Raw genomic sequence first — 25,869 nt, forward strand, 5'->3', positions numbered from 1 at the left:
ATAAGATCGGTTAATCCTAACACTTTTCTTATTCAAACGCACAAGTGGATAATTTAAAATGGTTATCTTAAACGTTTACATGTACTTGTAAGTGTACCAATAAATCATTAAAAATTTGTTTCATTTTTGTTAAAAAGTGTTTCCTTTATATACACAATTCGTCTCATTTGATATTCCATCAGTTTTTGTTAATTTAGACTCTTCTATCATTGTTTACCATCTGCTGACAGTAATTATTTCTTTGTTTTGAGACATATCGATCTGTCACATTCTCCGCCTCCTGCAATGAAGGTTTTTAACGCCTTTATATCCTGGTATTAGATATAAAATCAGTATCTTATGACGTTAAAAATTCATAGATTTTTTATTGTGTAACATTATATGTATCATTAACATCAAATAATTATAATTAAATAGTAAACAACAATTCTTAGTGTGCGCCGCGCGACCAATTTAACTTGTAAAAACGTACTAATAAACTTTAACCTATTCATAGATATACGTACGTGTGACTATATTAAGTGTGACATTATTACCTAGAATATATATGACATCGTAATAATTTGGAAATTCACATGATGTGACACTATGCAATACATAGCTTATGTTTGAACGTTTCATTCTCAGCATATATGTTACATTTGAAATCATAGATTACGTGTGAGAGTATAAGTCATATATTATTTGCAACATTGTTATTCATAGATTAAATATTAATCTTTTATTTGTTTAAGTCTCATTAGCGTTGACTTTATTACACATTTATACTAAATATATTGCACATAGCCATTCTCGGGATGAAACTATAACTATTATGTCAAGACTTATTGTGGAACTGTGTTGCAGGGTTGTGATGAGGGATGCGTTCATTGAATGCCGCCCTTCCTTGCTGCTTTTTGTTTTTTTATATTTTAACAGTGTTACATACAATATTGAGATTAAAGTTAAATATTCCTTGCAAATCCTGAAGAGGCAAGAAATAGCGTTACTTTACAAGGGTCAAACAATAGCATTACATTACAAGGGGCAACACATATAAATAAAAGAAGACAAGAACAAATAAATACACGATTTGAAAAATAGCTGCATAAAACATGTATCCCCATTAAGTTACCAGGGGAGTGAAGATATGCTATATCCAATCAAAATATAGAAGAATGTTTTATAGACACATTTGTTAAAATGGTGTATGTCCGCTAAATAACGCTAATATGACACATTATTTACAATTTCTAAACCTCATTAGAATATTAACGACCATATATTTGTTATCTTTTATATTTAATGAACCTTATTTAACGCCCGTCATCGTCGTATTGTACGAAGGAAGATGAAAATATATAGCTAATTATTTAATCAAATAATCGATAATCACCAGAAATGGACACTCCTTTACGTACATTCATGTAAACAATAATAGATTACCGTCTTTACCTTATTATTTCTAAACACACTTAACATGTGCGGAATACGGTTTTGCTCGATGTTAAATAATAACATCTGCGAATGTTTCTAAATTCAAAATTTAACAATTGTATGTTTAAATGCTGAAATCTGCTTCAGCCGGTGCTAGGGAGCATTGGCTGTAGTCTGCACTCACAAGTCCCGTAGATCTGTTTATGATCACAATCGATCAAATGGATAAAGAAAGCCCAAAACGGCAAAATATTGCAGACTCCATTTGATTGTGCCAATTCATGGATAGTACTGGAAAGTGTAAGCTACGGTCCACGCACCCTAGTACCGACGTAAGCAGTATTCAACATTTAAACATGTAATTGTAAAATTTTGAATTTAGAATCATCCACTGATGTATTTATACGGCGGTGATCATGGAACGTTTAATTTGACACTTTCGTGCCATTCCACTAAAAGCGACATATGGCCCCGTGTTCACAAAGATTTAAGGATCAGGATCAAGATCAGGATCAAATTTAAAAACTCTAATATTCTTCATTGTTTATCCTCAAAGATTAAATATCTAATATTAATTTGATAAAACTAGACTTGCAATAGCAAGTTTATGAAATTTTAAAATAAATTTATTGTTTTTTTGCAAGATACGGGCATTTTACAGTTGATCCAAATATTGATCTTGATCCTAAAATTGATCCTTATTTTGATCTGAAAATTTTTGTATTTGTTTTGTTTTTTGTTGATTTTATCCCAAAATAGTTTGGTTTCTTTGCAAATCAGCAATATTTTACATTTTGAATATATACCATTCAATTCTATGAAAGCATGATTAATTTTAGTAACATAAAACAATGAAAATAAAATCAGGATCACTTAATCCTGATCCTGATCTTTTGTTAGTGAACACGGGGCCTGGTTCTCAAGTAAAAATGCAAACCGAGCCTGCAGAAATTTTAATTTGCCTTTTCGCACGTATTTTAGGGATGCCGTTTTCCTCTTTTTTTCGACTATAGTTTTGTGAAACAGCTCGACGGCTCGTCCTAGTTTCTTGTAAGAAGTAGATTGGTAGTAATTTATTATCCAATATAAAAAGCAAAGTGATCCTAGTCAGTATTTATTCAAATACATCCGTCATATAAACTATATTTGTTGCTAAAAGCTTTTAGGCCATATGATATTTCATAGAATAATATGAAGGCTTCAGATTATTATTCTCCAATATGTCAAGATAATTTTCTACGGAGTGGCATAAGTGTCATATATACTTTATTTTTATTCAGCACAAATGCCTGTAAAATACTCAAACATATATATCGGCAATTTTATTACCATATCGACATTTCCATGAATTACATGTCCATATTTTTTTTTACTAAAAATAGAAAAAATGATGAATTAATTACTATACTTGATATTTCTATTTGGATATTTTCGTAGCGTCACAGAAAACACAATGTTTTGGCAACAAGCCCAACACGGCAAAATTGAAATGTTGCGGGCTCGGTTTGATAGAGCCTGTTCATGGACAGTACTGGAAAGTTCAAGCTACGGTCCACACTGGCTTAAGCAGAATTCAAGAGTTAAACATGAAAATGGTGAAATTTTGAATTCAGAAACCCCTGCAGATATGTTCACAAGGCGGTTATCGTAAATACGTCGATATGATATGGTATTCCAATTTAACCAACGAATGTTAACTACTTATATGTAATTTCGAAGACTTATATTGTTCTGCTTTGGATATAATATACTATGCTTATGTCAGCCTACATTATGTGAATTAAACGAATATAAACGTAAAATGTACATACGTAATTAGTTTACTAATCATTAACAGTTTCTACAAACTAAAAGTGTGCAATTTTGAGATTGATTCATATTGTCATAACTCAATGACATCGTCAAATCAGAAAATCTACCTTCAATCATGTTACCGGAAATATTCGAGAATATTCGGAAATATTCGGAAAAAAGGATTTATCCTTGAGAGCAATTTTAACAAAATTAAAGAGGTGAAAATTGCAGGCTCGTTTCATAAAGGATATTGGAAATTGCTAAATATCCCAACCCCGCCTAGCACCGGTTTTTGCAGTATTCAACCTTTAGGACTCAATGCTCCTTAATGATCAGAAAACTATGACAGCACAGAGATTAAGTACATGGCTATTGTTTACGGCAAACAATTGTTGCAATCACATAATCACACAGCATTTATTGCCTTCTCAAACTGAATTGGAACCTCAATCATAAATATCTATAGCACATCAGAACAAACTGTCATTCAAGAATGCTTTAATGTCGTAATGACATTCACTGTAATCGGAGATAACGTTCATGTTCATATGAAGAGAAGACTTTCGAATTCTGTTCTTTAAACACTGAAACAAAACAAACATACGAACAAACAGAATCCCCCCCCCCAAAAAAAAAAGAAAAAAAAAGAAACAACAAATAACAAAACAACAACAAAAAACCAAAATAACAACAAACATAAAAAACAACAAAAAAATATCAAGAAAGCAATAACAACAATCACAAATAACAACAACAATAACAACACACATTAGCAACAAAACCCTTCACCTAAAAACAACATTCATAATATCAACATATATTGAATTATGTTGTCAGTACAAATATAGTGCTAACATTTATTAAAAACACAAACATTCAGCTAAATAAATAAACTGTCAAGATAGGTCCAGGCATGGAAAAGTATCAAATTAGCAGACGCACCGTAGGGAACGTGTTACAGTATCGCGTTTTTTTGGTTACAGTATAGAATCTTAAAGATGGAGGGTTATTTGTTGGGAGGACTAGTAGGTGATTTTTATTCCAGTCCATACTACAAGTAGTTTAGTTTCTAAAATATGTTTTTGTGCTTTGCTTGTAAGAAACAGAATCCGGTATCTAGTCATATATTTCTTCAGACTCTGCACCGCAGATTTATCTCTATATTGTCTCATAAATGTGCAGATTTGACAGTTTGAAAATTTGAATCGAGAAACCAATGCATTTTTTTCCAATTTTAACATTATTTATGCATGCCTAGAAAAAGTAAATCTACAAAACGTTAGTGCAGGGGTACAGCATAGACCTAGCGATTTTTATCCGATTTTGTTACAGTTTATACCCAGATTTCGGTTACAGTTTAGACTAGATATTTTCTATATATACTAGGTAAAATGTATAAATGTTACATAGACATTTAAATCTCTGTGAGCTCATTGGCACGATGGCTATTCGTCCGTCTGTCGTACACATGTGTGTGCAATCTCATCCGCTCAGTAACTACTTGGCTTAATATGATGAAATTTACATGACTTTCTACCAATAAGGTTGTTCAAATGGTTTCGGTTGCAATCGGGGATACCAAAACATTCAAATCAAATCATGATCATGGCGTTATTTCGAATGCTTCTTTGTTGAAGTGACGATTATTTTGTTATTATTATTTAAAAGCTGTTTTTTTCTTATTTCAGACATCTTGTATAGAAGTTTTCATGTTTCTGAAAACGAAAATAATGTTGAAAGCTATAGAGTATAAATTAAGGTCAGACAATTACAATATCTTCTTTAGTGAGCCTGAATAGTGGCAAAGTAGGGATAAGCGTGTCGACTTCAAATCATCTTTCATTTACTGCTGTAGTTGAAATCCCATCATGACTTTGGATTCTTTGTATGTATGGAATCAATCAAGGTAATTTACGGAAGGTCGGTGGTTCTAGTCAGGTGCCCGCTCGTGTCTGAAATGTTTCACAAAGGGTATCTAGGGTCTTTCTTTACACTAAAGCAGGAATGTTTTCACATGACCTCACTGTAGTTGAAACTTAAAATCCAAGAAAGCCAAACGTAACAAACCCTTTTTAAATACTTATAAAATACATTATTGTAGATGGAAACTCCAACATAAAATATAATTTAAGGTTGCAATTATTGCTCACTTAAATACTGTTTAATCACCCTTAGGGTGTTGCCTGCTTGTTAATTGTGTCTTTTGACAGCTTATCTGTGGTATGCAGGCTTCATAACCTCCGATCCCCTCTCAAAATTTCATTTTATTTAGTATCACTCATTGTATTCTTGTTTAGGGTACACGCAATTTTTAACCTTGGGGTAATATATGCCGCTTTTCATAGAATGGCAATAACGTGTCACATTGAAGGTTCCATGATAACCGCCCTATGAACACATCCACAGATGTGTACCAGTTCATGTTTAATGTGAATTCTGCTGAAGCCGGTGCTAGGAGGCGAGGACGGTAGCTTGCAAGTACCACTACCGTCCATGAACAGGTTTAATTAAACTGAGCCTGCAACATTTTCATGTTTTCCGTGATGGACTTCTTTTAGCGATTCTTTTTTTTGTCCCCCGCCTTTTCGAAGAAAAAAGGGGGATATAGAAATAGGCTCCGTCCGTCTGTCCGTCCGTCTGTCCGTCCGTCACACTTCCGTGTCCGATCCATAACTTTGTCATTTATGGAAGGAATCTGAAATAACTTGGCACAAATGTTTCTTATAATAAGACGATGTGTCATGCGCAACAATCAGACCCCTACCTCCAGGGTCAAGGTCGCACTTGCTCATTCAAGGTCAACATTGTCTATTTGAGGGTATATGTCGTGTCCGGCCCATAACTATTTTATCTTTTAAGGGTTTTTGTAAATACTTGCCACAATTGTTCACAATAATGAGAAGATGTGTCATGCGAAACAACCAGTCACCTACCTCCAAGGTCAAGGTCACACTTGGAGGTCAAAGATTAACATAGTCTGTTACAGGGTATAATTCGTGTCCGGTCCATAACTTTGTCATTTATTGAAGGAATCTGAAATAACTCGGCACAAATGTTTGTCATAATAAGACGATGTGTCATGCGCAACAACCAGACCCCTACCTCCAGGGTCAAGGTCGCACTTGCTCATTCAAGGTCAACATTGTCTATTTGAGTGTATATCTCGTGTCCGGTCTATAACTTTCTTATCTTTGAAGGGATTTTGTAAATACTTGCCACAATTGTTCACAATAATAAGATGATGTGTCATGTCCAAAATCGGTCACCAACCTCCAAGGTCAAGGTCACACTTGGAGTTCAAAGATTAACATAGTCTGTTATAGGGTATATTTTGTGTCCGGTCCATAACTTTTTCTTATATCAAAGGATTTTGAAAATACTTGGCACAAATAGTCACTATAATAAGACGATGTGTCATGCGCAACACCAGCATCCCTACCTCCAAGGTCAAGGTCACATTTTGAGGTCAAAAGTTAACATAGTCTTTTAAAGGGTATATATTGTGTCCAATGTAGAACTTCTTCATAGTTCAAGGGATTTTGAAATAACTTGGCACAAATAGTCACAATAATAAGACGATATGTCAAGTACAACACCTGCACCCCTACCTCCAAGGTCAAGGTGACACTTAGAGGTCAAAATAACAGAGTCTGTTATATGGTATATTTTGTGTCCCGTCCATAACTTCTTCATAGATCAAGGGATTTTGAAAATACTTGGCACAAATAGTCACAATGATAAGATGATATGTCATGCGTAACACCAGTGTTCCTACCTCCAAGGTCAATGTCACACTTAGAGGTCAAAGCTTAACATGATATATTTTTTAATTCAGTGTTTCATTATATTTCTTTAATAAATTTATAGTTGCATTTGCAGATCTAGCATTGATTTTATGCTTCATATAAAACTTCCCTGAGGCGGGGAACGTTGGTAACTCTGTTACAAATTATTCTTGTTCTCTATTTTATTTCTAATAGGCATTATTATTATAATGTGTAATGAAATCAAGCAATAATCTTCGTTCTCTCAATAAAATTTGATAAAAGTTACTGTTGTGAAAACAGTCCTTACTTAGGACATTACTTAATTATTCTGCAAAAAGTCTCAATCTGAAACTTAAAAGTAAGGAAAATAGCAAACTATAATTTTTCTGCTGAAGAAAAAAGTAATACAACCTTTCAAGAATATAATTTATTAAATAGAAAGGTATGGGTTATTTCATAAAAATAATGGATACACGAACTTTGTTTGAAATATGGCAAGTATCTAAACTGTAACCGAAATCTGGGTATAAACTGTAACAAAATTAAATCAAAGTCGCTTGGTCTATGCTGTAACCCTGCAAAATTAACCTCGCTCTATACTGTAACATTGTTTATTTTTTCAAACGCATTTTACCAACAGGAAAACAGGTTCAACTGGTCGTTTACTTTTATAAACGTTTCTAAACACAAAGGACTAACGTTTTGTAGATTTACTTTTTCTAGGCATACTTAAATGATGTCGGAATGGGAGAAAAATGCATTGGTCTCTCGATTCGAATTTTTGAACCGTCAAATCTGCACATTTATGAGACAATATAGAGATAAATCTGCGGTGCAGGGTCTGAAGAAATATATGACTAGATACCGGATTCTGAAAAAATCTTTTGGAAACTAAACTACTTGTTCTATGGACCGGAATAAAAATCACCTACCTCTCTTCCCATAAATAATCCTCCATCTTGAAAATTCTATACTGTAACCAAAAAACGCGATACTGTATCTCGTTCCATACGGTGAGACGGAGCTACAAACGCTCTGGTGTGGTGTCATATATCATTGTTTGGGGAGCCTTCAGGAATGTGTCCCGCCACGAGTACGAGGTGACAATAACTCGACACTACTAGTTTGAATGTTAGATGACGTTGTCCCATGTAAAACAATAATATATATACGCATATGTGAATCTTGGTATTAGGGTAGTGAGAAAATCAAGGCCATAAATCATTAAAGAAAAAAACACGTCAATATCTTGCAGTAAGCGTACTTGACCAGTGTTTTCTGCTTTAAAGATAAGATATTGGTTTATTTGTGCAAAAAGTCTTCGTATCCAAAAAAAAAAAAAAAAAAAAAGAAACTCGATCTATTTTCACTTTTTAGTGAGAACGGGAATTGAGAAAATAATGCAAATGGTGATACAAGCTTGAAACCAGTTCATGTTAAATGTTGAATTCTGCTTAAGCCGATGCTAGGGGTCGTGGACGGTAGTTTGCACTTTACAAAGTGTTCTTTGTCAGTTACAAAATATTTATCATGTTAGTGATTGACATGTACGTGCTCTGTCTTGTGCCCTGTCCTGTTTTTGTGTGGTGTCCGCCTGGGCTCCTTGCCACTGGTTCATGTTGCTGGGTCGTATGGGGATTGCGTTCATTGAACGCCGCCTTTCCTTGTTGATCTTGTTTATCATATTTTAGGAAATCATCTTTAGATCATGCAGATTTCAAAAGTTGAAGTGGACCCAAAAATATCTCTGCTCATTCTAGATGGCCGCCATTTTTAAAATAGCCGCCATTTTCAAAATGGCCGCCATATAAATTTGACGTACATAATATTATGCTACGAAAATAACTTACAATCGAAGCTGACTTATTTTTATATTCAGCATTCTTGTTTCTAATTATTTATATTTAGCCTTATTACTAAATATTTTTAATGATCTTTAAATCTTGACAAAACCATTCCTCAATTTAAGAGAAAATACAAAATAAGCCAGTACAGAAAAGCGAACAGTTGGTGCAAACCACGATCAGAAGGCACATTTGTACCGGCTGATCTTGATCTGCACTGGCTATATATAGGGTGAATCAACCCCAATTTGCTTTTTCAGACATCATATTCTAAGACCGTGCGAAGTTTAGTTCAATTTTACAATCTGGTAACATGTCTATAAAAATTATGAAAACTAAAAGCATACCCTTTGACGGATTAAGTCTATAAGAAAATAAAATCTGTTACATCACGTGATCTTAGATGGTGTATTGATTTTAAAACAGGTTAATATAAGGAAACTACTTAAACTGAGGTGGTAAAAAAATTACTCTTACATGTTGTTCTTGTAAATTATTGCCAAGCAGGAAGAAGTTGACAATGAAATTAAACTTTATGCCCCTGTAGAACTGGAATAATAACAATAGGTTGAAATTAAAGCACATGCTAACAGGGACAATTGAAAAATAAAACTGTTCAATATGGAGTTAATATCAATTTGATGTTATAAAACAGACAGATTTCATTACAAACTTGCAAAATTTATTAGAATAAAACAAATTATGCTTAGGAGAAGCAGTTAGGCGACTCGTGATGAATTGCGATGAATCTCTGCAGATAATATCTTAGCTTGTCCATCAATCTAAGTGAGTGTTTAAGTGTATAGCAATCATTTATTATCAGGAGGTAGGTTGACATTAATTTCTGACTTCCGAGAATGATTGCCTGCCGTATCGTACGGTTCTGGATTGTCCTCAGTGATAATTAAGAACAAAAAATAAACCGACTGTCTTGGCCAACCGCTGCCATGAAAAAATGAAGATTTAAGTATATATGAATGATGCTTTGTCATGTTTCACGTAGAATGATGATGCTTGTTCATATTTATATAAAATGATGTTATTAAGCGTATACTTATGGTGCGTTTTCATGTATATTTATGATGCATTTTCACGAATACTGATGATAAGTTTTTATGAATAATTATGATGCTTTTTTCACCTACATTTATGATGCTTTTTACATACTATTATGATGCTTTTGCAGGTAAATTTGTGATACTTTTTACATATATTTATTATGCTGCTTTTTCATGTATGTTTATGTATATAAATGATACGTTTTAAAGCATATAAATGATGCTTTTTTCCTTACGTTTATTACGCGTTTTGACGTATATTTATGATATAAATAATATTTTTTACATATACTTTTTGGCGTATATTTATGAGGCATTTTCAGATATATTAATCATGCATTTCCATGTATTATTATGATATGTTTAAGTATATATGAAGGAGACACCTAAGGTCTTCCTCTCTCCCTCAGTTTTAAGCTGGAAAGTTGCCATAATTATTGCTCCTAAAAAATGCCCGCTCGTGCCTAAAATAATGAACGATGAGACACCTGAGGTCTTCCAGGTGAAAAGTCGCCATATGACCTTTACTGTGTCGCTCATTGTGACTTGAAATCCTACACAACAAACAGGCAAAGCAAGTATACCAAACTTTTGATATTTAAATTAATTGTACCAATAAAACGATGAACGAATTAAAGTTTTTTAAGTTTTATTTTCTTAAAAGTGTTTCCTTAATCCACACAATTCGTCTCATTTGATATTCCCTCTGTTTTTGTTAATTTAGACTCTTCTATCATTGTTTACAATCTACTGACAGTAATGATTTCTTTGTTTTGAGACATATCGATCTGTCACATCCTCCGCCTGCAATGAAGGCTTTTTAACGCCTTTATATCCTAGTATATATAAAATCAGTATCTAGTGACGTTATAGATTTATAGATTATATAATATGTAACACTATATCATTAATATGATAGTAATTCAACGATTTTGTACGAAACAACAATTCTTAGTGTGCGCCGCGCGACCAATTTAATGTAATATACTTTAACCTATGCATAGATACACGTACGTGTGACTATATTATATTTGACAGTATTATCTAAGAATATATATAACATCGTAATAATTTGGAAATTCACATGATGTGACACTGTGTAATACACAGCTTATGTTTGAACTTATCATTCTCAGTATATATGTTACATTTGAAATCATAGATTATGTGTGAGAGTATCAGTCATAGATTATTTGCAACATTGTTAATCATAGATTAAATATTAATCTTTTATTTAAGTCTCATTAGCGTTGAATTTATTACACATTTATACAAAATATATTGCACATAGCCATTCTTGGGATGAAACTATAACTATTATGTCAAGACTTATTGTGGTACTGTGTTTCAGGGTTGTGTTGAGGGATGCGTTCATTGAATGCCGCCCTTCCTTGCTGCTTTTTGTTTTTATATTTTAACATTGTTACATACAATCTTGAGATTAAAGTTAAATATTCCTTGCAAATCCTGTTGGTCACCCCATTACATTACAAGAAGCAAGAAATAGCGTTACTTTACAAGGGTCAAACAATAGCATTACATTACAAGGGGGCAACACATATAAATAAAAGAAGTCAAGAACAAACAAGTAAAATGGTTTCCTGCGGGGAACATTTTTAATGATATAAAGATATTTCATTTAACTATTTTCATCACGGTTTTGGGAGAGGGGAATAAATAAACGTTTATATCAGGAATATAGTTGACAATAATCGATCAATATAGAAGAAGGTCTTTCGAAACTGGTGACCGTTGATGACCGGAGAAGGTCGAACATAAAACAATTATTTCTTTTTAAGAAAATGATTAAATATGCCTACCATTTTATGAATAATTCCAAGCAAAAAAAAAGTAAACACACAAGTTTACGCAAAAAATATCTCTATTTATTATGGCAGATGCCACTACGAATATTTTAATTTTGTAGATTTTCAGTATAAACAATTTATTGTTTGTAAAATTTGAGATACATATATTAAAGAAACAATGATAATTTTCAAATAAATCATTCAAGTTTTTCCACATTAAACGGTAAAATAATTATAGAAAATTAGAAATATCACGTAATAGGTTTTTGTTCTTCATTAGATTTAATTCTGACGAATTCCTTAGAGGTAATTCCGTAACGTAACGACAAACGGTATTTAGCCAGGTTATCGAAAATTTCAATTAACCAATCGTGTACGGTTTACAGATCACATGCTCCTCCATATATACCGAAAACTGGTCACATGCTCCTCCATGCCTCAAAAGTTAAACGCGTACCAATACCCTGCGGCCTCCAGACCGCAGGGAATAAATACACGATTTGAAAAATAGCTACATAAAACATGTATCCCCACTAAGTTACCAGGGGAGTGAAGATATGCTATATGAAAAGCATCTATCAAATCAAAATATAGAAGAATGTTTTATAGACACATTTGTTAAAATCGTGTATGTCCGCTAAATAACGCTAATATGACACATTATTTACAATTTCTAAACCTCATTAGAATATTTACGACCATATATTTGTTATCTTTTATATTTAATGAACCTTATTTAATGCCCGTCATCGTTGTATTGTACGAAGGAAGATGAAAATATATAGCTAATTATTATTAGTTACTATCATTTTAATCAAATAATCGATAATCATCAGAAATGGACACTCCTTTATGTACATTCATGTAAACAATAATAGATCACTGTCTTTACCTTATTATTTCTAAACACACTTAACATGTGCGGAATACGGTTTTGCTCGATGTTAAATAATAACATCTTCGAATGTTTCTAAATTCAAAATTTAACAATTGTATAATCTGCTTCAGCCGGTGCTAGGGAGCATGGGCTGTAGTCTGCATTCACAAGTACCGTAGAACTGTTTATAATCACAATCGATCAAATGGATAAAGAAAGCCCAAAACGGCAAAATGTTGCAGGCTCGATTTGATTGTGCCAATTCATGGATAGTACTGGAAATTGTAAGCTACGGTCCACGCACCCTAGTACCGACGTAAGCAGTATTCAACATTTAAACATGTAATAGTAAAATTTTGAATTTAGAATCACCCACAGATGTATTTATACGGCGGTGATCATGGAACGTTTAATTTGACACTTTCGTGCCATTCCACTAAAAGCGACACATGGTTCCAAAGTAAAAATGCAAACCGAGCCTGCAGAAATTTCATTTTGCTTTTTCGGACATATTTTAGGATGCCGTTTTCCACTATTTTTCTATAGTTTTGTGAAACAGATCGTCCTAGTTTTTTGTAAGAAGTAGATTGGTAGTAATTTATTATCCACTGTAAAAAGCAAAGTGATCCTAGTCTGTATTTATTCAAATACATCCGTCATATAAACTATATTTGTTGCTAAAAGCTTTTAGGCGATATGATATTTCATATAATAATCTGAAGGCTTCGGTTTATTATTCTCCAATATGTCAAGATAATTTTCTACGGAGTGGCATAAGTGTCATATATACTTTATTTTTATTCAGCACAAATGCATTTAAATTACTAAAAAATATACATCGGCAATTTTATTACCATATCGACATTACCATGAATTACATGTCCATGATTTTTTTTTTACTAAAAAAAAGAAAAAATGGATGAATTAATTACTTAGATACTTGATATTTCTATTTGGATATTTTCGTATCGACACATAAAGCACAATCGTTCGGCAACAAGCCCAACACGGCAAAATTGAAATATTGCGAGCTCGGTTTGATTCAGCCCGTTCATGGACAGACAGTACTGGAAAGTTCAAGCTACGGTCCACGCTGGCTTATTATATAAGCAGAATTCAAGAGTTAAACATGAAAATGGTGAAATTTTGAATTCAGAAACCCCTGCAGAGGTGTTCACACGGCGGTTATCGTGAATACGTCGACATGACATGGAATTCCAATTTAACCAACGAATGTTAACTACTCATATGTAATTACTTAGAATTATATTGTTCTGCTTTGGTTATAATATATCATGAAAATATCAGCCTACGTTGTGTGAGTTAAACGAATATAAACGTAAAATGTACATACGTAATTAGTTTACTAGTCATCAGCAGTTTCTACAAACTAAAAGTAGGCAATTTTGAGATTGATTCATGTTGTCATAACTCAATGATATCGTCAAATCAGAAAATCTACCTTCAAGCATGTTACCGGAAATATTCGAGAATGTTCGGAAATATTCGAAAAAAAAGGGATTTATCCTTGAGAGCAATTTAACGAAATTAAAGACATGACAATTTCATACTCGTTTCATAAAAGATATTTGAAATTGCTACATCTCCAAAGCCCCCCCCCCCAGCACCGCAATCAGTATTCAACCTTTAGCACTCAAATTATTCGACTCAATTATCCTTAAGGAACAGGAAAATATGTCAGCACTGAGGCAAAGTATAAGACAATTGTTAACGGCAAACAACTGATGCAACATTATATATTCTATACTTAGTTCTAAACAAAACAAAACAAACATATAAACAAACAGAACTCCCCCCCAAAAAAAAAACAAAAAAAAAAAAAAAACACACACACAAAAAACAAAAACCAAAAAAAAAACAACAAAAAAACCAAACAAAAAACACACACACACAAAAACACAACAGCAACAACAACAACACCACCCAAAACAAAAGAACAAACGTATACAACAACAATAAAAACATAAAAAACCAACAACAACAAAAGCAAAAACAACAAAAAACAACATAAGCAACAAAAAACATCCACAAAAAACAACATTCACAGTATCAAAAACATTATAAATTATGTTGTCTGTACAAATATAATGCCTACAGTTATTAAAAACACAAACATTCAGCTAAATAAATAAACTGTCAAGATACTAAGGTCCGGGCATGGAATGTTATCAAATTATGATGAAACTACCAAACGCTTTGGTGTGGTGTTATATATCATTGTTTGAGAAGCCTTCAAGAATGTGTCCCGCCATGAGAACGAGGTGACAAGAACTCGACACTAATAGTTTGAATGTTGATTACGGTGACTCATGTAAAACAATAACATGTTAACCTTGGTATAAGGTTGGTGAGAAAAACAAGGCCATAAAACATCAAAGAAAAACACGTCAGCTTACAGTTAGCCTGCTTGACCAGTGCTTTCTGCTTTAAAGATATGATATTTATTTATTTGTGCGAAAAGTCTTCGAAACAAAAAATAAAAAGAAACTCGATCCATTTTATATTTATACATGTATTTATAGTGAGAGCGGGAATTTAGACAATATTGCAAATTGTGATACAAGCATAAAACTTTCAGGAAATCATCTTTAAATCATGTAGATTTTTCAAAAGTTGAAGTGGGCCAAAAATATCTCTGCTCATTCTAGATGGCGGCCATTTTTAAAATGGCCGCCATTTTCAAAATGGCCGCCATATAAATTTGACGTACATAATACTATGCTTGGAAAATAACTTACAATCGAAGCTGACTTACTTTTATATTCAGCATTCTTGTTTCTAATTATTTATATTTAGCCTTATCACTAAATATCTTAAATGATCTTTAAATCTTGAGAAAACCATTCCTCAATTTAAGAGAAAATACAAAATAAGCCAGTACAGAAAAGCGAACAGTTAGTGCAAACCACGATCAGAAGGCACATTTGTACCGGCTGATCTTGATCTGCTCTGGCTATATATATATATATATATATATATATATATATATTATATATATATATATATAGGGTATAAAAATGTGTTATTGAATTTCATGAAATTTTTAATGTGACAAAATTGAAAAATGGGAGATAAAAACACCGACAACAATTCAGGGGAATAGTGAAAATCATTTGTTTTCCTTTTCAGAATTATTTATTAGTTATATACCCTTGAAATGACATAAAGTACATGAAGCAAAATAATGAGATTCAGGGGCGTTTTATTCAAAACGGGGTGAATTAACCCCAGTTTGATATTTCAGATATCATATTTTAAGACCGTGTGAAGTTTAGTTCAATTTTACAATCTGGTAACATGTCTATAAAAATTATGAAAACTAAAAGCATACCCTTTGACGGATTAAGTCTATAAGAAAATAAAATCTGTTACATCACTTGATCTTAAATGGTGTATTGATTTTTTTTTTTTTTTTTTTTTTTTTTTTTTTGTAATTTCAGCAAAAACAAGTTTTTGCTTTTTAAAACAGGTTAATATCAGGAAACTACTTAATTGGGGTGGCAAAAAATATTACTCTGTAAATAATTGCCAAGCAGGAAGAAGTTGACAATAAAATTAAACTTTATGCCCCTGTAGAACTGGAATAATAACAATAGGTTGAAATTAAAGCACATGCTAACAGGGACAATTGAAAAATAAAACTGTTCTATATGGAGTTAATATCAATTTGATGTTATAAAACAGACAGATTTCATTACAAACTTGGAAAATTCATTAGGTAAAAACAAATTATGCTTGGAATAAGCAGTTAGGCGACTCGTGATGAATTGCGATGAATCTCTGCAGATAATATCTTAGCTTGTCCATCAATCTAAGCGAGTGTTTAAGTGTATAGCAATCATTTATTATCAGGAGGTAGATTGACATTAATTTCTGACTTCCAAGAATAATTGCCTTCCGTATCGTACGGTTCTGGATTATCCTCAGTGATAACAAAATGTAACCGAATGTTGTCTTGGCCAACCGCTGCCATGAAAAATGAAGATTTAAGTATATATGAATGATGCTTTGTCATGTTTCACGTAGAATGATGATGCTTGTTCAAATATATATATATATATAATGATGTTATTAAGCGTGTACTTATGGTGCGTTTTCATGTATATTTATGATGCATTTTCACGAATACTGATGATAAGATTTTATAAATAATTATGTTGCTTTTTTCACGTATATTTATGATGCTTTTTACATACTATTATGATGCTTTTTCAGGTAAATTTGTGATACTTTTTTACATATATTTAATACGCTGCTTTTTCATGCATTTTCATTCATAAATGATGCTATTTACTTACGTTTATTATGTGTTTTGACGTACATTTATTATATAAATGATGTTTTTTAAAATATATTTTTTGACGTATATTTATGAGGCAATTTCTTTTAGATATATTTATCATGCATTTCCATGTATAATGATGATATGTTTAAGTATATAAATGAAGACCTGAGGTCTTCCTCCCTACCTCAGTATTAAAGCTGGAAAGTCGCCATATTGCTACTAAAAAAAAAATGCTCGCTCGTGCCTAAAATAATGAACGATAAGACACCTGAGGTCTTCCAGGTGAAAAGTCGCCATATGACCTTTACTGTGTCGCTCATTGTGACTTGAAATCCCACACAACAAACAGGCAAAGCAAGTATACCAAACTTTTGATATTTAAATTAATTGTACCAATAAAACGATGAACGCATGAAAGTTTTTTAAGTTTTATTTTCTTAAAAGTGTTTCCTTAATCCACACAATTCGTCTCATTTGATATTCCCTCTGTTTTTGTTAATTTAGACTCTTCTATCATTGTTTACCATCTACTGACAGTAATGATTTCTTTGTTTTGAGACATATCGATCTGCCTCATCCTCCGCCTGCAATGAAGGTTTTTAATGCCTTTATATCCTGGTATTAGATATAAAATCAGGATCTTGTGACGTTATAAATTCATAGATTTTATATTGTGTAACATGAAATCATTAACATTATAATAATTATAATAAAATATTAATCCAAAGATTATGTGCGAAACAACAATTCTTCGTGTGCGCCTTGCGACCAATTTAATGTTGTAAATACGTACTGATAAACTTGAACCTATTCATAGATATACGTACGTTTGACTATATTGTGTTTGAAATTATTACCTAAGAATATATATGACATTTTAATTATTTAGAATTTCATATGATGTGACATTATGTAATTCATGGATTTTGTTTCAAATTATCATTCTCAACATATGTTAAATTAATAGTGATAGATTACGTATGAGAGTGTCAGTCATAGATTAATCGCAACATGTTATTCATAGATTAAAGATCCTGTAACACAATTTTCTTATGGTTTTAAATCATGAAAATGATGCTCAAATTAAAATTTATCAATATTGAAGCTTCCAAAAAGCATTTTTTATAAAAGATATTACCGAATTAAACATTTCATGTAAATAAAGGTACGTAATAAAAAATTATTTTCTATAAAGTTTAGGTCAAATTTTACAATAAGAAATGAATGCATATATTTTAATGATTACATATTATATGCACAAATATTTGCAGTACATATTTTACATTAAGTATAAATCTTTTATTTAACTCTCATTAGCGTTTAATTTATTACACATTTATACATATATATTGCACATTCTCGGATAGAACAGTAGAATTATATTGTATGAAACTATATTGTCCAGTCTTATTGTTGTCCTGTGTTGCAGGATTGTGCTGAGGAATGCGTTCATTGAATGCTGTCCTTCCTTGTTGCTCTTTGTATCTCTTTTCGAATCTGTCTATAATTATCTTTGAAATACGCATAAAAATATCTGGGGGAATCCTTGTGATAGATAGGCAGTTCATTTGTGGAATGTTGATATGATTAGCTGGCAATATATTCCTTTACACATTTGTCCTTAAATCGAATTTGATGTTAATATACGGAATTCGATGTTTGCGGATATTCTTCAAAAAAAGCTCATATTTCACAATAGTTTTACATCTATATTTGTTCATTATTATATTTGCAAATTGTTCAAATCATTATCGTGTGGTCAAAAATGCCCCGGATGAGAGGATCATTGCTAAAACAAAACTTCTTCTTAAATACTTCATGCACTCCATTACATTACCAGGGACAAACAATAGCATTGCATTACAAGAGACAAAAATAGCATAACATTACAAGGGGCAAAAACAAAGGTGTGTAAAACTTATTCAAAATAAAGGAAGACGAGAAACAAATAAATAAAAATTGACACGATTTGAAAAGTAGCGGTAGATGGTAGATACGCTCGTATTGATAGAAGTAGAATACCGGGGGGGGGGGGGAGGGATGTAGTAGTAGAATACCGGGGGAGGGCGGGAAAGGGGATATAGTAGTAGAATACAAGGGGGGGGGAGATAATATATGCTTAGTGAAAAGCACCCATTGTAATTCTACATGTATTTTCAATCCAAATATGGCAGACTGTTTATAAAACTAATAAACTGACACATTTGTTGGAAAGGTGTATGTTCGCTAAATGACGCCAATATGACAGATGATTTACAATTTCTAAATCTCATTAGAATAGTTACGAACATATATTTGTTATCCTTAATATTTAATGAACCTAATTTAAAGCCCGTCATCATTGTATTGTACGAAGGGAGATGAAAATATATAGCTAATTATTTAATCAAATAATCGGCAATCTTCCGAAATGGACACTCCTTTACGCATCCTATGTAAACAATAATAGATCACTGTCTTACCTTATTATTTCTAAACACACTTAACAGGTGCGGAATACGATTCTGCTTGATGTTTAATAATAACATCTGCGATTGTTTTAACAATTGTATGTTTCAATGCTGAATTCTGATAAAGCAGCCGGTGCTAGGGGTCATGGGCAGTAGCCTTCAACTACCAGTACTGATTATTATCATGATCGATTAAATAGAATGAAATAGAATCCCTAAAGAAAGCCCAACACGGCAATATTGAAAATGTTGCAGGCTCGATTTGATTGATCCAATTCAAGGATAATACTAGATGGTGAAAGCTACTGTCCACGCCCCTAGCACCGGCTTAAGCAGTATTCAACATTACAACATGTATTAGTAAAATTTTGAATTTAGAATCATCCATAGATGTGCTCATACGGCGGTGATCATGGAACATTCAATGTGACACGTAAAGCGGCGTACAAAATGCAATCCGAGCCTGCAGAAATTTCAATTTGCCATTTTCCTCTGTTTTGTCTATAGTTTTGTGATACAGCTCGTCCTAGTTTCTTGTAAGAAGTAGATTGGTAGTAATTTATTATCCAACGTAAAAAGCAAAGTGATCTTAGTCTGTATTTATTCAAATACATCCGTCATATAAACTATATTTGTTGCTAAAGGTTTTAGGTGATATGATATTTCATAGAATAATCTGAAGGCTTCGTATTATTATTCTCCTATATGTCAAGATAATTTTCTACGGAGTGACATAAGTGCCATATATACTTTATTTTTATTCAGCACAAATGCCGGTAAAATACTAAAAAATATACATCGGCAATTTTATAACCATATCGATATTTCCATGAATTACATGTCCATAATTTTTGACTTAAAATAGAAAAAATGATGAATTAATTACTAACTAAAGATACTTGACATTTACATTCTGATATTTTCGTAGCGGCACATAAAAAATTACAATAAAAGTACGAGCATAATGAAAGAAATATAGCATTGAACATTCCTTCGGACCTTTCAGTAAGGATAAGGAATTGACTAAAAAAACGGTATAAAAATAGAGAAAAAACAGAATCTCTAAAGAAAGCCTAACACGGCAAAATTGAAAATGTTGCAGGCTCGGTTTCATTGAGCCTGTTCATGGACAGTACTGGAAAGTTCAAGCTACTGTCAACGCCCTCTAGCAACCGCTTATGCAGAATTCAACATTTAAGCACAAAAATGGTGAAATGTTGACTTTAGAAACAGTTGTTGATATGTTCATACGGCGGTTATCGTGAATATGTCGACAGGATATGGTTTTTCGTTTTAACCAAATATTTGTAAACTACTCATATGTGATAACTAAGAATTATAATGTTGCTATGGTTTTACATGTATTATATCATGCTTATATCGGCTTACATTATGTAGTTTAAATGATATAAATGTAAAATTACGTACATACGTAATTAGTTTATTAGTCATCAAACTGAAAATATAAAATACATGCAATTTTGAAATTGATTCAGATTGTCATAACTTAATGACATCGTCAAATCAGAAAATCTACCTTCAAGCATGTTACCGGAAATATTCGAAAATATTTGGAAATATTCGAAAAAAAGAAGGATTTACCCTCGGGAGCAATGTAACAAAATTAAAGACATGAAGATTGCAGGCTCGTTTCATGGAAGATATTGGAAATTGCTACATCTTCCAACCCCGGCTAGCACCGGTTTATGCAGTATTCGACCTTTAGGACTCATTGCTCCTTAATGATCAGACAAATATATGACAAGTACAGGGCAGTTGTTTACGGCAAACAACTGTTGCAACATTGTAATACATCTCATAATCACACACTATTTAATGCCTTCTCAGACTGAATTGAAACCATAATCATAAATCTAGAAAATAAGAATAAACGGTCATACAAGAATGCTTTAATGACTTGGTGACATTTAATATAATCGGAGATAACGTTCATGTTAGTATGAAGATAAAACTTTCGAATTATGTTTTTAAACACTTAAAAAAAACAAAACAAAACAAACAACAACAAAACCCCCCAAAAAATGAACAAAAAACCCGATACCCCCACCCCCCCCCCCCAAAAAAAACAACAAAATAAACCCAAAAACAAACCAACAACAATAACAACATCATTTAAAAAAATTAACACAACAACAGACCCATCGACCAAATAAACAACAACCACAATATCAAAATCATTATAAATTATGTTGTCTGTACAAATATAATGCTAACATTTATTAAATACACAAACTTTCAGCTAAATAAATAAACTGTCAAGATATGTCCTGGCATGAAAAATTATCAAATTAGCAGACGGAGCTACAAACGCTCTGATGTGGTGTCATATATCACTGTTTGTGGAGTCTTCAGGAATGTGTCCCGCCATGAGAACGAGATGACAAGAACTCGACACTAATAGTTTGAATGTTAGATGACGTTGACTCATGTAAACCAATAACATCTAGATACGCATTTGATTAGTTGTATTTTTGAATGTTGTTACTAGAGTGGTGAGAAAAATCAAGACCATGAAACATCAAAGAAACAAAAATATGTTCATAATTTACAGTAAAGCCTTTTTAGACCAAGGGTTTCTGCTTAAAAGATTTGATATTGTGGTATAAGTGATTTATGATTGCGAAATAAATTACAGTCGGCGCTGACTTATTTTTATATTCCACAACTGTTGTTTCTAATTTACATTTGCCCTTACCTCACTATATATCTCACTTGACAAAACAATAACCCAATTTTAAGGAAAAATTCAAAGTAAGCCATTACTGGAAAGCGAACAACTGATGCTAATTTTATTCTTCTTAATTCTTCGTAAAAATTATGAAAACTAAAAGCATATGCCTTTGAAGGAAAAAGTCCTAAAGAAAATAAAATATGTTACATCTCTTGATCGTCAATGGTGTATTGATTTATTAAACAGGTTAATATCAGGAAACTACTTAACTGAGGTGGCAAAAAATATTACTCTTACATGTCGTTCTTGTAAATTATTGCAAAGCAGGAAGAAGTTGACAATAAAATTAAACTGTATGCCCCCGTAGAGCTGGAATAATAACAATAGGTTGAAATTACAGCACATGTTAACAGAGACAATTGAAAAATAAACATGTTCTTTATAGAGTAAATATCAATTTGATGTTATAAAACAGACAGATTTAATTACAAACTTGGAAAATTCATTAGTTAAAAAAACAAATTATGCTTGGAAGAAGCAGTTAGGCGACTCGTGATGAATTGCGATAAATCTCTGCAGATAATATCTTAGCTTGTCCATCAATCTAAGTGAGTGTTTAAGTGTGTAGCGATCATTTATTATCAGGAGGTAGGTTGACATTAATTTCTGACTTCAGAGAATGATTGCCTGCGATATCGAAGGGTTCTGGATTGTCCTCAGTGATAATTAAGAACAAAATGTAACCGAATGTTGTCTTGGCCAACCGCTGCCACGAAAAAAGAAGATTTAAGCGTATATTTATGATGCTTTGTCATGTTTCACGTAGAATGATGATGCTTGTTCATATTTATATGATACGATGTTATTAAGCGTATACTTCTTGTGCGTTTTCGTATGTATTTACGATGCATTTTTTTTTCACCTACATTTATGATGCTTTTTACGTACAATTATGATGCTTTTTTTACAAACAATTATGATGCCTTTTCACGTATATTTATGATGCTTTTTACAAATATTTATTATGCTGCTTTTTCATTCATTTTCACTTATATAAATGATACGTTTTAAAAGCATATAAATGATGCTTTTCACTTACGTTTATTATGTGTTTTGACATGCATTTATGATATAAATGATGCTTTTTTTTAGAATATCCTTTTTAACGTTTATTTATGATACATTTTTACGAGTATTTATCATGCATAATTATGATACGTTTTTCGTTTATAAATGATGCTTTTCACGTAAATTTATGATACTTTTTAAGGTATATTTATGACACGTTTTAACGTTTTTTTTTATTTTTCCGTTTCAGGTATGTTTTTGATACGTTTTTACCTAGATGTGTGATGATTTTTTTATTAACATTATCGGACATGTATGGTTTTTATTTTTTTATTTAAGGTCGAGTGTAAAATCCTGTCATACCTGAAATTGTATTTCACGAGTACAAATTATGTGTTGATGTTTTGTGAGGGGCTGTACCTACACCGGCTAATCGTGAACGCATTTTCTCCACCTAAAACATTACTACCATTTTACATCTTAGGATGGGGTAAGTTTTTGAAATGTACTTATTTACTATATGATAAACTATATTCACATATACTTTAGCATTATATTCAACAAACTAATGCTGAGCAATGTTTTTTCTTAGAAAATAACAAAACATAAAATCCCAAAATATATTACATTAACACATATCTGTATGACTGCTCTCTTTTTTGTGTAGTTTTAACTTCTATTTTCAGTACAGTATTTTAGACACTTTATTTATGATTTGTTTGTGTCTAAGAACCATTGACTCAACCTTTGGATCATTACTCGTATGTAGATAATTTGTATTGAGAAAATTGTTTGAAAATTAAGAGCTTGATTGTACAAATCATGATATTCCAAATTCTTTCTTCCAGCCAGTCCTTTCTTTTATACAACAGCTTACATGGTTGTGCGAATAACTCGGGCGGATGAAAGGTATCATAGTCTTTATATCGCATTATTTTTTTGTTCGTTCGTCCGTCATAGATCATTCCATCCATTATCTTTGTAAAGAAAGAAGACAACCACGTAAACCATTCTGTTGGTTTATATGGTAATTTATACGGATAAATATGGAAAATATCACATATAAACAAAAAGGGTCCTTCCGCAATTCATTCATTCATTAATTCATTAATTAATTCATTAATTAATTAATTAATTCATTCATTCATTCACACATTCATTCATTCATTCATTCAGTCAGTCAGTCATTCATTCATTCATTCATTCATTCATTCATTCATTCAGTCAGTCAGTCAGTCAGTCATTAATTGTTGTTGTCCATGGCCGAGCTGTTAGGGTCGTTGACTTCAAACCACTTGCCTTTCACCAGTGTAGGTTCGAAGCGCATCAGCGTCTGCAATTCTTTCATTTTAGAAAGCTTTCAGCTAGCTTACGGAACGTCGGTGGTTCTACTCACATGCTTATTAAATCTTAAAGACACATAATACCTAAGTAATGAATACATATTTTCTTCTTTAGGAAGGGGAACTAACGTTTTGTGAATAAAACATGAATAAATTTATTGAAACTTAATGAGTCTTTAAGTTAGAAGAGTATGACTTCCGGTATTATATTACTATTTACATTTAAGTAGACTTTCTGCAGACTCTTTTTTGTTATTGTTATTTCATAAATGTTTATAACTATTTACACTGTATTTGTCTGATGTTTTCCGGAATTTATTAATAGCCAATGGCATGTGTACGTGCTTATGTATACACCAAAGGTTTTACGTTATTGTCTATGAGGATCGGGTCGTTTATCTTAAGAATAATTGATCATTCATTATAGAAATGCATTAACTTTGTTTAAGATTAAATCCTTGACAAAAGTTGCATAGATATAAACAATGCATATCTGCAATCATTTCTTAATGTGAAATAGAAAGTTAAACATAATATGACATACCATTTTTAAAGGCCCATTATACCCCAGAAATGATTTTACATTGTATTATTATTTCTCAAAAGTTTTTTTTTAAATTTTTGATGTACTTTTATAGTTTCCAAACCGCTTCCGTGGTCGAGGGGTTAGAGTCTATGACTTCTAATCTAGTTATCTCTCTGGCGTGGGTTCGATCCCCGGGAGATACTTTGGTAGTTTAGCACGAAGGAAAGTAGTCTAGTACTGGTGTAACTCTCCAGGAACGATGGTTAGGAAACTACCCGCCTATATGACTGATGACTGAAATACTGTTGGTACTGTTGGGAAAAGGCGTAAAATGAAACAAACAAACAAACAAACAAACAAACAAAATTATAGTTTCCAAAATGTTACTCTTTGACCAATTACATAAACTGTCTTTTTGGGTTTCTTTTTGGGAATAAGTACAGTTACAGTGATTAAGTATTTTGTATGGAAGTCAAAATACTACATTAATTACATTTTGATACTTTTATGACAAATTATTTAACATTTAGCGCTACTTTTTTCAGGTAACAATCACCTTGCATGTACTCAACTATTATTTCTACATAATAAAAATGTTTTTGCCCTTTCTTTTACAGTTGCTGGGCTAAAAGTATTGGTGACTTACAGTGGATTTTATACTCACCTAACTTATTCTGTCTAATTGTATGTATTTTATCATTTTTTATGCTTTTCTCCCCCTTTTTATGTACTTTATCATATCGATGCTCTTTCCCTTTTTTACAAGCGTTATCCATAGAAGTACCCCGGTGACCAACGGTTAAGGTCGCATTATTTATATCATTTGTGTATTGTATCTTTTCAATTTGAACCCGTCTGGAACAATGAATTATAAAAAAAGTTTTGTTATAATGAATTGTTTTGTAAGTTAATATTGATTT

General features: G+C 32.1%; 1 protein-coding gene across 1 annotated transcript in view; it reads left to right on the plus strand.

Moving 5' to 3' along the window:
- LOC132720664 (calcitonin gene-related peptide type 1 receptor-like) overlaps window positions 1–25,869 on the plus strand; it is a 36,712-nt gene that overhangs the window by 7,507 nt on the left and 3,336 nt on the right. Inside the window, exons 6-8 of the mRNA XM_060704837.1 lie at window positions 23,420–23,570; window positions 23,929–23,989; window positions 25,567–25,633. Of these exons, the coding sequence (XP_060560820.1) occupies window positions 23,420–23,570; window positions 23,929–23,989; window positions 25,567–25,633 (279 nt within the window). The remainder of the gene's footprint in view (window positions 1–23,419; window positions 23,571–23,928; window positions 23,990–25,566; window positions 25,634–25,869) is intronic.

This window comes from Ruditapes philippinarum, unplaced genomic scaffold (genome assembly GCF_026571515.1).
Source record: "Ruditapes philippinarum isolate M1 unplaced genomic scaffold, ASM2657151v2 ctg1099_1_1_1_1, whole genome shotgun sequence".
NCBI classification, from domain to species: Eukaryota; Metazoa; Mollusca; class Bivalvia; order Venerida; family Veneridae; genus Ruditapes; species Ruditapes philippinarum.